This window comes from Girardinichthys multiradiatus, chromosome 14 (genome assembly GCF_021462225.1).
Source record: "Girardinichthys multiradiatus isolate DD_20200921_A chromosome 14, DD_fGirMul_XY1, whole genome shotgun sequence".
Lineage (NCBI taxonomy): Eukaryota > Metazoa > Chordata > Actinopteri > Cyprinodontiformes > Goodeidae > Girardinichthys > Girardinichthys multiradiatus.
Genome location: NC_061807.1, coordinates 32,590,225 through 32,604,553, shown reverse-complemented (window position 1 = coordinate 32,604,553; position 14,329 = coordinate 32,590,225). Strand labels below are relative to the sequence as shown.

At 40.0% G+C, this 14,329-nt stretch overlaps 1 protein-coding gene across 1 annotated transcript in view; it reads right to left on the bottom strand.

Moving 5' to 3' along the window:
* Positions 1-3,343: 3,343 nt before the first annotated feature.
* Positions 3,344-14,329, bottom strand: part of LOC124880330 (hemicentin-2-like) — a 32,180-nt gene continuing 21,194 nt past the window's right edge. The window contains exons 10-17 of the mRNA XM_047385374.1: positions 12,082-12,354; positions 8,985-9,233; positions 8,758-8,874; positions 8,594-8,615; positions 8,420-8,502; positions 7,855-7,899; positions 6,656-6,716; positions 3,344-4,344 (exon numbers count right to left, since the gene is read on the bottom strand). Of these exons, the coding sequence (XP_047241330.1) occupies positions 6,670-6,716; positions 7,855-7,899; positions 8,420-8,502; positions 8,594-8,615; positions 8,758-8,874; positions 8,985-9,233; positions 12,082-12,354 (836 nt within the window). The 3' untranslated portion in view covers positions 3,344-4,344; positions 6,656-6,669. The remainder of the gene's footprint in view (positions 4,345-6,655; positions 6,717-7,854; positions 7,900-8,419; positions 8,503-8,593; positions 8,616-8,757; positions 8,875-8,984; positions 9,234-12,081; positions 12,355-14,329) is intronic.

Sequence of the window (14,329 nt, the reverse complement as noted above, 5' to 3'; positions counted from 1 at the left end):
TTTTCACTTAACACTTCTGCAAACTGACCTACTTTAACTTTGCTCCATCCTGTCCCTTCCCTTCTGATTGGACAGAAAATATTGCAGCATGCATCCACTGCAGCTGGGTGTATAAATACAGGTCCTTCTCAAAATATTAGCATATTGTGATAAAGTTCATTATTTTCCATAATGTCATGATGAAAATTTTACATTCATATATTTTAGATTCATTGCACACTAACTGAAATATTTCAGGTCTTTTATTGTCTTAATACGGATGATTTTGGCATACAGATCATGAAAACCCAAAATTTCTATCTCACAAAATTAGCATATTTCATCCGACCAATAAAAGAAAAGTATTTTTAATACAAAAAACGTCAACCTTCAAATAATCATGTACAGTTATGCACTCAATACTTGATCGGGAATCCTTTGGCAGAAATGACTGCTTCAATGCGGCGTGGCATGGAGGCAATCAGCCTGTGGCACTGCTGAGGTCTTATGGAGGCCCAGGATGCTTCGATAGCGGCCTTTAGCTCATCCAGAGTGTTGGGTCTTGAGTCTCTCAACGTTCTCTTCACAATATCCCACAGATTCTCTATGGGGTTCAGGTCAGGAGAGTTGGCAGGCCAATTGAGCACAGTGATACCATGGTCAGTAAACCATTTACCAGTGGTTTTGGCACTGTGAGCAGGTGCCAGGTCGTGCTGAAAAATGAAATCTTCATCTCCATAAAGCTTTTCAGCAGATGGAAGCATGAAGTGCTCCAAAATCTCCTGATAGCTAGCTGCATTGACCCTGCCCTTGATAAAACACAGTGGACCAACACCAGCAGCTGACACGGCACCCCAGACCATCACTGACTGTGGGTACTTGACACTGGACTTCTGGCATTTTGGCATTTCCTTCTCCCCAGTCTTCCTCCAGACTCTGGCACCTTGATTTCCGAATGACATGCAGAATTTGCTTTCATCCGAAAAAAGTACTTTGGACCACTGAGCAACAGTCCAGTGCTGCTTCTCTGTAGCCCAGGTCAGGCGCTTCTGCCTCTGTTTCTGGTTCAAAAGTGGCTTGACCTGGGGAATGTGGCACCTGTAGCCCATTTCCTGCACACGCCTGTGCACGGTGGCTCTGGATGTTTCTACTCCGGACTCAGTCCACTGCTTCCGCAGGTCCCCCAAGGTCTGGAATCAGCCCTTCTCCACAATCTTCCTCAGGGTCCGGTCACCTCTTCTCGTTGTGCAGCGTTTTCTGCCACACTTTTTCCTTCCCACAGACTTCCCACTGAGGTGCCTTGATACAGCACTCTGGGAACAGCCTATTCGTTCAGAAATTTCTTTCTGTGTCTTACCCTCTTGCTTGAGGGTGTCAATAGTGGCCTTCTGGACAGCAGTCAGGTCGGCAGTCTTACCCATGATTGGGGTTTTGAGTGATGAACCAGGCTGGGAGTTTTAAAGGCCTCAGGAATCTTTTGCAGGTGTTTAGAGTTAACTCGTTGATTCAGATGATTAGGTTCATAGCTCGTTTAGAGACCCTTTTAATGATATGCTAATTTTGTGAGATAGGAATTTTGGGTTTTCATGAGCTGTATGCCAAAATCATCTGTATTAAGACAATAAAAGACCTGAAATATTTCAGTTAGTGTGCAATGAATCTAAAATATATGAATGTTAAATTTTCATCATTACATTATGGAAAATAATGAACTTTATCACAATATGCTAATATTTTGAGAAGGACCTGTATAGAAATAATAACCAAAACACCACCTAGTGGTTAGCTGTTAGGAGACAGCTGTCCACCAATAACCTGTTTTAATTTCATTGAACACACAAACTTCTAACCAATATGATTGCTTTTAACAACCAAGATGAATCATTTTATCATCACATGTTAGTTCAGTGGTTTTCAATCCTGGTCCTCAGGAAGGGAAACGCTCTATGTCCTGCATGATTTTAGGCGTTTCCCTTCCTGAGGACCAGGATTGAAAACCACTGTGTTACATGTTGTATTTATTTGTGCCTTTGTAAGTTTTACTCCTTAGTACATTCAACATGTTGTCTACTTCTACAGATTGCGTCGTGTTTCTTTGACCTGATGGTGTTTTACAAATGTCCTTATCAGACCTTGATATACCGTCTTTGTGGAACTGGGACTTCAGTTTTTCTGGCCACTCTAGCATGCTGTACACCATGGGACTGGTCCTTCAAACATGTTTTTTTCTGATGCAGAAAAATTGGATAAATCCTTTCAAAATGTTTTCTAACTTTAATGTGTTGTATATCCTCCACAATTCAACAGAAAAACACATAAATCTGTTAGGAGGAAAGCTGAGAAAAATTAATGTTGTTGCAAATACTTTGTTGAGACATCTTTTGTTTAAAGTTTGGTATTCAGCCTTGACTTGGGAGGAGTCTGACGTCCTGTCTCAGCATGGCTTAGCAAAAGTCCATGTCTTAACAAAGTTCTCCAAATCAATTAGCTTGTGAGAACTTCTCTTTTCTACAGATCTCTTTAGGTGACCCCATTAATTTTCTGTTTCTGTTCTGGACTCTGGCAAAGCCATTCGAAAACCTCAATTTCCCTCCTCAAAGTTGTATTTGGTGGATGTGGATGCATGCTTGGATTCACAGTTTGGCGGAAAATTAAATCTCTCTTAATATTCAGCTTTCTAACAGACAGTTTGGTTTCATCAGATCATAGCATATTTTCTTAGGCCAGCCAGGCCTGAATGTTTTCTTTGGAATAAAATGTTTCTGTATAACAACCCTGCTCCTTTGTCACCATGTAGAGAATACAGGAGATTGTTGTCACATGTAGAACACAATAACCAGTACTTGCCAGAAATTCCTGCAGCTCCTTGTCGGGTTTTGGGCATGGCCAGACATAAATTAACCTCTTATCTGTTTATCAAGTTTACTCCAGTTTTACTAATGTCACTGTTATCTAATATTTTCCCTCTTCATTGATGGCTGCTTGCAGCTTTCCATGTGGGTGACTGTGGCTCAGCAGGAAGATCGCAGGTCCTTCTACTGTTGGTTTGACTCCAGCTTCCCAACCACCACATCTCAATGCACCCTTGAGCAATGTGCTTTTAATCATAGGTTGTGTACTGATCTGTATGTGTGTCTAAGTTAAATCATAATTACTATAACTAACAGCAGTGGACACGCTAGGAAGACTTAATGAGAAAATTAAACCAAAAAGGGGTTAAACAAATGTTTTATTTTATGGATGTGCAAATTTATGCAATCAGGTTATTAAACTTTTTATATTTGCATTTTTCAAATGCAGATTTGTTTGTTTTACTTGAATTGTACAGAAGGATGTATATGGTATAGTAAAGATTGGACTTTTATTTATTTATTATTGTCTCATTTTATTACATAGCAAAAACATGGCATATTAACAGGAGCATCCCCTTGTGATCCACTTCTGAAGTTCTCTTTGGAGTCTTTATTGGTTCTCAGTAAATCTGAAGTCACAGAACAAATTTTGTGTGGCCAGATTTTCTCTTCTGCACAAATACAAGGCAGCAGTTGCACATTCTTAAATTGGTTGTTTAAAAATGCACTAATTCTGTTTTAGAAATCATAAGATATTCTATATTTATTAGGAGGAGAAATAGTGACTGTTAGGTTGGCCGCCCTTCAGCAGATGGAGTAAAAGAGTTTTCACTAACTGGCTAAAACCACTGAAACTCTCCCAGGGATGTACCTGTTAATATAAGTACATAAAACTAACTAAAACACTCCATAAACCGTATAAAAATCTAAGCTATATACATAAACCCTAAAACCAACACCAGAGATAAATACTAACCCAATATGATTAAATTGTTTATTTGAATTGACCTAACTTACCTTTTACAGTTCTTGAAATATAAAATGTCTTTCATGAAGTGAAAAATGGCATATTTTATATGTTGGTTGCTGGTCAAACCAAAGGTTTCAACCAGCGAGTCACCAGTTACAAGATGAACCCTTACCACCATCGCCGTCACCAGTATGCTATTACAGTGTTGTTTTCCGACTAAAAGCATATACTTTTATTTTAAAATAAAAACAGTGCCGCGTACTTTGAGCCTTCACAAAACATGAAATTATATGTGTTCCAACTTTTGTGCCAGTCTGGTATCTTTATTCCCGAGCTGCTTACAGCAGTTTCATAAAACATTTGTTAATGCAGCTTCCTGCACAGAAAGATCTCAGAAACACATAAGAATGTGGAATTTTTTATGTAGTAATCATTTCCACCCTAAACCACCAGGCGGCCTACATGCAGCATTGTCATCCAGAGCCATTGTTGATGTGATCTCAGAATAAACTGCTCCATCCGTTTCTGCAGGACTCCACTTTTCTAAAGAAAGAGAAACGTGCGAGAACATCAAAAGTCTTCCTGTTTTGTAATCATTGGTAATAACATAGTTACCCATGAAGATTTTACTGTTGTGCACATTTCCAAAGATTGACACTACTTTAAATAATTTACTGCTCATTACTACGTAGCTGCAAACGTTTACTGTGAATGTGCAAGTCAAATACAAAGAAAAAACACAAATATATACAGGTCCTTCTCAAAATATTAGCATATTGTGATAAAGTTTATTATTTTCCATAATGTCATGATGAAAATTTAACATTCATATATTTTAGATTCATTGCACACTAACTGAAATATTTCAGGTCTTTTATTGTCTTAATATGGATGATTTTGGCATACAGCTCATGAAAACCCAAAATTCCTATCTCACAAAATTAGCATATCATGAAAAGGGTCTCTAAACGAGCTATGAACCTAATCATCTGAATCAACGAGTTAACTCTAAACACCTGCAAAAGATTCCTGAGGCCTTTAAAACTCCCAGCCTGGTTCATCACTCAAAACCCCAATCATGGGTAAGACTGCTGGCCTGACTGCTGTCCAGAAGGCCACTATTGACACCCTCAAGCAAGAGGGTAAGACACAGAAATAAATTTCTGAATGAATAGGCTGTTCCCAGAGTGCTGTATCAAGGCACCTCAGTGGGAAGTCTGTGGGAAGGAAAAAGTGTGGCAGAAAACGCTGCACAACGAGAAGAGGTGACCGGACCCTGAGGAAGATTGTGGAGAAGGGCCGATTCCAGACCTTGGGGGACCTGCGGAACCAGTGGACTGAGTCTGGAGTAGAAACATCCAGAGCCACCGTGCACAGGCGTGTGCAGGAAATGGGCTACAGGTGCCGCATTCCCCAGACCTGGGCTACAGAGAAGCAGCACTGGACTGTTGCTCAGTGGTCCAAAGTACTTTTTTCGGATGAAAGCAAATTCTGCATGTCATTCGGAAATCAAGGTGCCAGAGTCTGGAGGAAGACTGGGGAGAAGGAAATGCCAAAATGCCAGAAGTCCAGTATCAAGTACCCACAGTCAGTGATGGTCTGGGGTGCCGTGTCAGCTGCTGGTGTTGGTCCACTGTGTTTTATCAAGGGCAGGGTCAATGCAGCTAGCTATCAGGAGATTTTGGAGCACTTCATGCTTCCATCTGCTGAAAAGCTTTATGGAGATGAAGATTTCATTTTTCAGCACGACCTGGCACCTGCTCACAGTGCCAAAACCACTGGTAAATGGTTTACTGACCATGGTATCACTGTGCTCAATTGGCCTGCCAACTCTCCTGACCTGAACCCCATAGAGAATCTGTGGGATATTGTGAAGAGAACGTTGAGAGACTCAAGACCCAACACTCTGGATGAGCTAAAGGCCGCTATCGAAGCATCCTGGGCCTCCATAAGACCTCAGCAGTGCCACAGGCTGATTACCTCCATGCCACGCCGCATTGAAGGAGTCATTTCTGCAAAAGGATTCCCGACCAAGTATTGAGTGAATAACTGTACATGATTATTTGAAGGTTGACGTTTTTTGTATTAAAAACACTTTTCTTTTATTGGTCGGATGAAATATGCTAATTTTGTGAGATAGGAATTTTGGGTTTTCATGAGCTGTATGCCAAAATCATCCGTATTAAGACAATAAAAGACCTGAAATATTTCAGTTAGTGTGCAATGAATCTAAAATATATGAATGTTAAATTTTCATCATGACATTATGGAAAATAATGAACTTTATCACAATATGCTAATATTTTGAGAAGGACCTGTACATTTAACAAATTTAATACTTGAAATTATATGAAAGGACATTGAATATTTGCAAAGTACAGAGTTTATAAATTTTTCTGATGGTTTTCTCTTCATTGTGGTGGATTGTTTTAGCATTCAATGGATTCTAAAATAAAAAGCAGGCCTCACTATTTTTTAGAAGACAGCAATCATTTGTAGTAGAAGTAATTTGGGTTTGATGCTGTGATAAAGTGAGATCAGCTGATGATTTCTAAGTTAAAATATTCAGAACAATCACTATGTCTTTTTTGTGCAAACATCACTACACAACATTTCTCTACAAATAAAACAAAATATTAATGCCAATGAAAGTCAAACAGTTAACCAGAACTCTAAAAGTCCTCAGCTGGTTGTCTGATCTGACAGTTTCTGCTGCTGTTTAGTGGAAGCATTTAGATGCTAAAAGGCGCCGATGATGGTCTGAACTTCATGGTGAGTTTTAATTACCTGCAGAGTCTTAGCATGTGGACACATGTCATTGAACACATTGGCAGTTGGAGCTGAATGCACCTACCAGCTGTTTCTGTTTTATATGTTCGTGTAAACAGCATCCTTCTCTGGATCATCAGGGTTTCCTGTTGATATCATAAATCATCAACAATAACAACAGCGTATGTTTAGGGTGAAAAACTCTTAAAACTTATTTTTCTTCATTCTAGCTGTTGGTCTACCACTATGCTGATCCTGGTTTTCACAAGCAAACAAATATTTGTACTACAGGACTACTTTAGGAACACTACAGGAGAAGTATTAATGTCTGAATATATTCATTTATTTGTGTTGTGTATGTGTCATTATGCTGGTGTGTGAGTTGTGTGTCGGTTTGAGGTTGTGAGGTCTCTTCCTTAAGAAGATCTCTGATGGTGGGTGTGGCCAGTGCTGCACACCTGTCTGTGATTTCTCCAAGCTGTCTGCTGGGATATAAGGAGCTGTTGGAACAACCATTCTTCCCCTGATGAACAACCTCTATGGTAGTCAAGAGAAAACTCTATCCTAGAACTCTTGCTAGTTTGATAGTCACTTTGCTTCTAAGATAATCTTTGATGTCTTTTCCCTTACCCAGTCTTCAGCTTACTCCTCGTATTTTTCTGTGCCTTCAGGTTAAAGCTCAGTTTGGTTTTCTCGCCACTCCTGGATTCATTTGACAAATGTCGTCCTTTCCAGACTTTCCTGGGAACCATTACCCACGGTTGTCCACGGCAGCTCCCGGTCTCCAGCCATCACCTGTCTGCCCTCTCTTCAACACTAACCGCCTGGATCCCGAATCACTGTTCACCTTCTCAGGATCGCTAGACCTCACTACAACAGCTCACACTCGGGACTCGACATGATCTTCTTCCTCTCAACTTGATCTTCAGAATCAGAACCAGTAAGCCTCTCCTTATTTGCCCACACACTTTGATTAAATCTAGTTGGATCTACCGCTTCTTCTAGCTGCTTCCCTCTCCCTCCAGAAGCCGCTGAATCTGTACAGAAGCCTCCCTAGTTGTACCGTTAACTCCCTGGTCCTCGTAAATCCTTTATATTGACATTCTCTGGTCTCTGAGTATGATTCTGTGGGTCAGGAAACGTTCTAGGAACATGACACTATGTGTTAAACTCATTAAGTATATGAAATTAATCTGTTAGTGAAAAAAAAATGTTAATTGAATTTTAAAATCTACTGTCTATCTACAGAAATTATCTCTAACAGCTCCAGGAAACATAGTTTACCATTATTAGTGGCTGGTTGAATCGACTCATACTCAGAGGTATCACCTGCAAAACAATAAAAAGGTCAAGATTAGAATTATATAAGAATATGAAACACAGAATATAAAATATTAATTTATGCCCTGTTTTGGGCTAATTTAAGAATTTGTCATTTTTTAGTACCAGGTTATCTGCCACAAATACGACCCAATATTATTTTTACCCTACAAACTTAAATCTTACAATACTACAATGCAGTTCTTTACTATAGTTACTGTGTAAAAGTGAAATACCCCATAAGTAGCAGGACAGCATACTTTATGTAGAGCTGTATTGTTTCCATGTATTGCTGTGTTGGACAGTAGAAGAATCATAATGTTTATTTTTTTTAATTGCCATACATTCTGACTTCACAGTAGAATCAGATGTACATCAAGTTTAACAGTTTTTTTCTGTTTCTTGAAATAACCTCCAATGTGTCTGTTTTAAGCCTTTTGATAAATGCTGCATAAAAATTAAATCACCTCCAAACAAATCCTTTTTGGGGAGCTAATCTAAAGTGTACATGAACAACTTTGTTACTAACCGTGTAGCAGAGAGCTGTAAACTTGACTGTCTCTCTGGTTGACTCCATGATCTCTGGTGGAGCTCTGACTGCTGCTCTCTGAACTAAATTATGTAAAAGTTATATTTTAATAAATTCAAAAGGAGGGTTGATGAATGTTTAGGATCAGACAAAAGTAAAAACCAGTGCACAAACCTGATGCGCCTGATGCATAAATCTGTGGACAGGGAAAAAGGGAAATTTGTTGCAATGTGGTGAAAATTTTCTTGCTCCTCATTTTTGTCAAAACGCTAAATATATTTAAAAAGTATTAAACTTACTCTATAGTCCACTACAGTATGAGAACAAAAAGGTCTCACCCTTAAAGCGTCTGTAGCGCCACAACAAGAGCAGGAGAATAATGAGAATGATTCCACTAACTGGTCCAACAATCAGAGGCACAGGAAATGAAGAGCTGACAGGACTAGACATTGTTACTGGGAATGAGAAACATTAAAATGGAATAAATATCCTCAGTGTTCATCTCAAACAACTGCATAAATGGTTTTACTGAATAAAAAGCATCAAATGTTTTCATCCTCCTCACCTCTAACTGACATCCAGCTCTGTAGTGACTCATTTCCTGAATGTTTACACTTGTAGAAACCTTCATCTGACTTTGACACTGCAGAGATCTTCAGCTCCTCTCTGCTGTCATTGTGGAGGAGTTTGTTATTGTGATAGAAAAACATGTTGGAGAGTAGTTTTAGTTCTTTATCTCTGCAGCTCAGAGTAACAGGATCTCCCTCAGTCACAGGATGGACGGGGCTCACCAGGATAGGAGCAGAATAATCATCTGTAAAACAATCAGAATATCAGGTTTTGGTCAGCAAAACAAAATACTGGTTCATACAGAAATATTTGCAAAGTTGCCACATGTTAAACAGAGTTAATACAAGGACCACCTTTTACTAAAAATCACACAATCCCTTCCCAGAAATTAGATGGTAGTTATTCTGAATTATTAATGACAAAATTAGTTTCATATAAACATAAAATGCACTTAGATGTTTATGGTAGAAATGAATTTGTTATTAGCGGCTGTACCCTGTGAGACCTGTTCTGTTATGCTGACCCAAATAAACAGTGTTGATCGCAAAACTCCTGTCTGGTGCTTGGGTAACTCAGCGGAACGTCACAATATGGAACTCAACAGAATATCTTCTTTCATGAGATTCGGGTTTGTTCTGAAAACATCTGGAGCTTCAGCCCCAGAGGTCCAGGTGACAGGTCTAACAAAGCACCTCGGTACCACTGTATTTAGGAGCTAGTCTACATGGGTGAGCAGCAAATCATCAGCTAAATTAACATTGATTGTTGCTCCTTTTCAAGGGGTTGTTGTTGACCAACAGTAAATAAATTGTTGTCTGTCCGTTTTTTTCAGAGTACAACCACTTTCACCAGCGACTGAATCAAAAGTACAGTGAACAGTGCAGCTTGGTGGAAAAATCTGGTTGGTTGACACCAAGTTTTTGGGAGGAGGGGGTTTATATTACCAGGTGTTTTGTTGGCAAATGAAAATAAAAGAAAATCAACAAGTTATTTATGCAGGATATATTTGGAAATCGGAATGATGTTATTTTATTGGGGGGTAATATTGACTGGATCAGATTTTTTGGGGGGGTCAAAACCCCTCTACAAATTATGCCCTTGATCTTATTGTACTCACCTCATCTGGCTAAATTTAAACTATATTTCAATTTCTCTGTCCTATACTAGGTTTTCCCAGTCACATTACATGTTTACAAAACTGCATCCTTCAACTAAGAAAGGAAAACTGATTTTACAATATTCAAAGAAGGAAGCTGAGCTGCACTGTTTTGAAGGAAGAAAAGACTTGATCATTTCTGCTAGACATGTGAAACGCTTTATTTTTATTGATTCATTTTTCAAGTTTACCTAAAGAGCGTACAATGTACAGGTCCTTCTCAAAATATTAGCATATTGTGATAAAGTTTATTATTTTCCATAATGTCATGATGAAAATTTAACATTCATATATTTTAGATTCATTGCACACTAACTGAAATATTTCAGGTCTTTTATTGTCTTAATACGGATGATTTTGGCATACAGCTCATGAAAACCCAAAATTCCTATCTCACAAAATTAGCATATCATTAAAAGGGTCTCTAAACGAGCTATGAACCTAATCATCTGAATCAACGAGTTAACTCTAAACACCTGCAAAAGATTCCTGAGGCCTTTAAAACTCCCAGCCTGGTTCATCACTCAAAACCCCAATCATGGGTAAGACTGCCGACCTGACTGCTGTCCAGAAGGCCACTATTGACACCCTCAAGCAAGAGGGTAAGACACAGAAAGAAATTTCTGAACGAATAGGCTGTTCCCAGACTGCTGTATCAAGGCACCTCAGTGGGAAGTCTGTGGGAAGGAAAAAGTGTGGCAGAAAACGCTGCACAACGAGAAGAGGTGACCGGACCCTGAGGAAGATTGTGGAGAAGGGCCGATTCCAGACCTTGGGGGACCTGCGGAAGCAGTGGACTGAGTCTGGAGTAGAAACATCCAGAGCCACCGTGCACAGGCGTGTGCAGGAAATGGGCTACAGGTGCCGCATTCCCCAGGTCAAGCCACTTTTGAACCAGAAACAGCGGCAGAAGCGCCTGACCTGGGCTACAGAAAAGCAGCACTGGACTGTTGCTCAGTGGTCCAAAGTACTTTTTTTGGATGAAAGCAAATTCTGCATGTCATTCGGAAATCAAGGTGCCAGAGTCTGGAGGAAGACTGGGGAGAAGGAAATGCCAAAATGCCAGAAGTCCAGTGTCAAGTACCCACAGTCAGTGATGGTCTGGGGTGCCGTGTCAGCTGCTGGTGTTGGTCCACTGTGTTTTATCAAGGGCAGGGTCAATGCAGCTAGCTATCAGGAGATTTTGGAGCACTTCATGCTTCCATCTGCTGAAAAGCTTTATGGAGATGAAGATTTCATTTTTCAGCACGACCTGGCACCTGCTCACAGTGCCAAAACCACTGGTAAATGGTTTACTGACCATGGTATCACTGTGCTCAATTGGCCTGCCAACTCTCCTGACCTGAACCCCATAGAGAATCTGTGGGATATTGTGAAGAGAACGTTGAGAAACTCAAGACCCAACACTCTGGATGAGCTAAAGGCCGCTATCGAAGCATCCTGGGCCTCCATAAGACCTCAGCAGTGCCACAGGCTGATTGCCTCCATGCCACGCCGCATTGAAGCAGTCATTTCTGCCAAAGGATTCCCGACCAAGTATTGAGTGCATAACTGTACATGATTATTTGAAGGTTGACGTTTTTTGTATTAAAAACACTTTTCTTTTATTGGTCGGATGAAATATGCTAATTTTGTGAGATAGGAATTTTGGGTTTTCATGAGCTGTATGCCAAAATCATCCGTATTAAGACAATAAAAGACCTGAAATATTTCAGTTAGTGTGCAATGAATCTAAAATATATGAATGTTAAATTTTCATCATGACATTATGGAAAATAATGAACTTTATCACAATATGCTAATATTTTGAGAAGGACCTGTAGGTGTCACAGAACAACAAAAGGTTATATTTACAGTATCTGCAGATACTCTGAATTATTAATAATGTTTAAAACACAGGAAAAAGTAAAAGAAAACATCATAAATCACAACCTACCCTGTACAGTGATGTTGACAGCGTTGCTGAAATCTCCTGATCCAGACTCACACCAGGACACTCCACTGTGATTCCAGAGTTGGTTTATGGTACATGAGGATCCAGACAATGTTCCCCAGTTGGAGCACTGAATGTATGATGGGCTGGCTGTTTCTGTAAACCTCCTCACTCTCCACATGGTATTGTTCCCGCTACAGCTCAGTGTGACAGACTGATCAATAAAATGTTGAACTCTGTCGGGATTCACTGAGAGAGAAGCTGCTGGATGAGAGTCTGACAAATAATAAGAACACATTTTTGTATAGCACCTTCAAACAATAGTATTGAAAAAACTGAATAAATACTAAAATTGAGCTGTAATATACTGTGACTTTTAAAAGTCAGTCAGTCATTTTTCTATACAGCTTCTTCCATAGTGGGTCACAGGGAAGCTGGTGCCCATCTCCAGCAGTCTATAGGGGGGAGGAGGGGTACAGCCTGGACAGGTCGCCATTCCATCACAGGGCAACACTCAAACAACCACACACACACTCATTCATACACCTAAGGGCAATTTAGAGAGACCAATTAACCTAACAGGCATGTCTTTGGACTGTGGGAGGAAGCCAGAGTACCCAGTGAGAACCCACGCATGCACGGAGAGAACATACAAACTCCATGCAGAAAGACCCCTGGCTGGGAATGGAACCCAAGACCTTCTTGCTGCAAGGCAACAGTGCTACCAACTGTGCCACCATGCAGCCCACCTTTTTAAAAGATAAGTGATTAGAAACAAAAAACACATGGCAGAAATGATAAAAGTGAAAATATAAAAGACCAAAAAAATTCCACTACAGTCAATAATATAATTAAAGTTTCATGGTTCCAGAGCTCTGGACCAATAATTAATAATAAATAGGATAGCAATAATAAACAGGAAGCTGGTGGATTGATCAGCTGACCCAAAATGCTGCAGGAAGAGTTCTGATGAAAATTAAAAAGAGAGATCATATTTCTCCTATTTTAGCTTCCCTTCATTGGCTCCCTGTTAAATCCAGAATATAACTTAAAATTCTCCTCTTCACATATAAAGCCCTTAATGATCTAGCTCCATCATACATCAGAGATCTGATTGTTCCATATGTTCCTAACAGAGCACTTCGTTCTCAGACTGCAGGTTTACTGGTGGTTCCTAGAGTCTCTAGAAGTAGAATGGGAGGCAGATCCTTTAGTTATCAGGCTCCTCTCCTGTGGAACCAGCTCCCAGTTTTAGTCCGTGAGGCAGACACCCTGTCTACTTTTAAGGCTAGGCTTAAAACTGTCCTTTTTGATAAAGCTTATAGTTGGAGTGGCTTAGGTTATCCTGAGCTATCTCTGTAGTTATGCTGCTGATGGGAATTTATATGTACTTTATGTTTGTCTTAGAGTGTTTTGGGTGTGAACAGAACGGTTTCAGTGCTGGCTGTGGAGATGCTTATGCAACAGAGGTGTATAGTTTGCATATGAACACAATTACAATGAAGCTGCCTTGTGGTATAAGTTCCTGGTTCTCTACCTCTGAGTATCAGGGTGGGATGTCTCTGATAAGGATGTGGTAATGATGACCTATGTTATGCAGGCGTTTCTGAAAGAAACAAAGCAGCTGTAGCTGTGGAGGGACATCGAAGCCCAATCCTTCAATGTGCTAGAAACGTCATGTTTGTGGGTGGGCTCAACTGTGTGCATCGTTAACACTGCTATAGGCTTAGACTGCTGGAGGACATAATGACCACTTTCATTTACTCTGCTACAGTCTCTTACTACTCTCCATTTTTGCGTAATTGGCTGTTATTTCAGTTTTTAACTCTGTTCTCTCTCTGTTTTTTATCTTTCTAAAGGTGAAACCACTAAAGAATCTACATCCATTAACATTTACTTTTCCTTCCCATAGAAAGTACTCCTGGATCAGTGCTTCTGTGTTCTTTTTGTGTCTCTGCTCTGTTCTCTCAAACCCCCAGTCGGTCGTGGCAGATGGCCACTCACACTGAGCCTGGTTCTGCTGGAGGTTTCTTCGTGTTAAAAGGGAGTTTTTCCTCTCCACTGTCGCTACATGCATGCTCAGTATGAGGGATTGCTGCAAAGTCAACGGCAGTGACTGTCCACTGTCTCTACATGCTCATCCAGGAGGAGGGAATGCTACAAGTCACTGACTAGATGCAATCTGCTGGGTTTCCTTAGATAGAAAAACCTTTTAACAAATTTGAATAAAAAACAGAATCTGATTGCACTG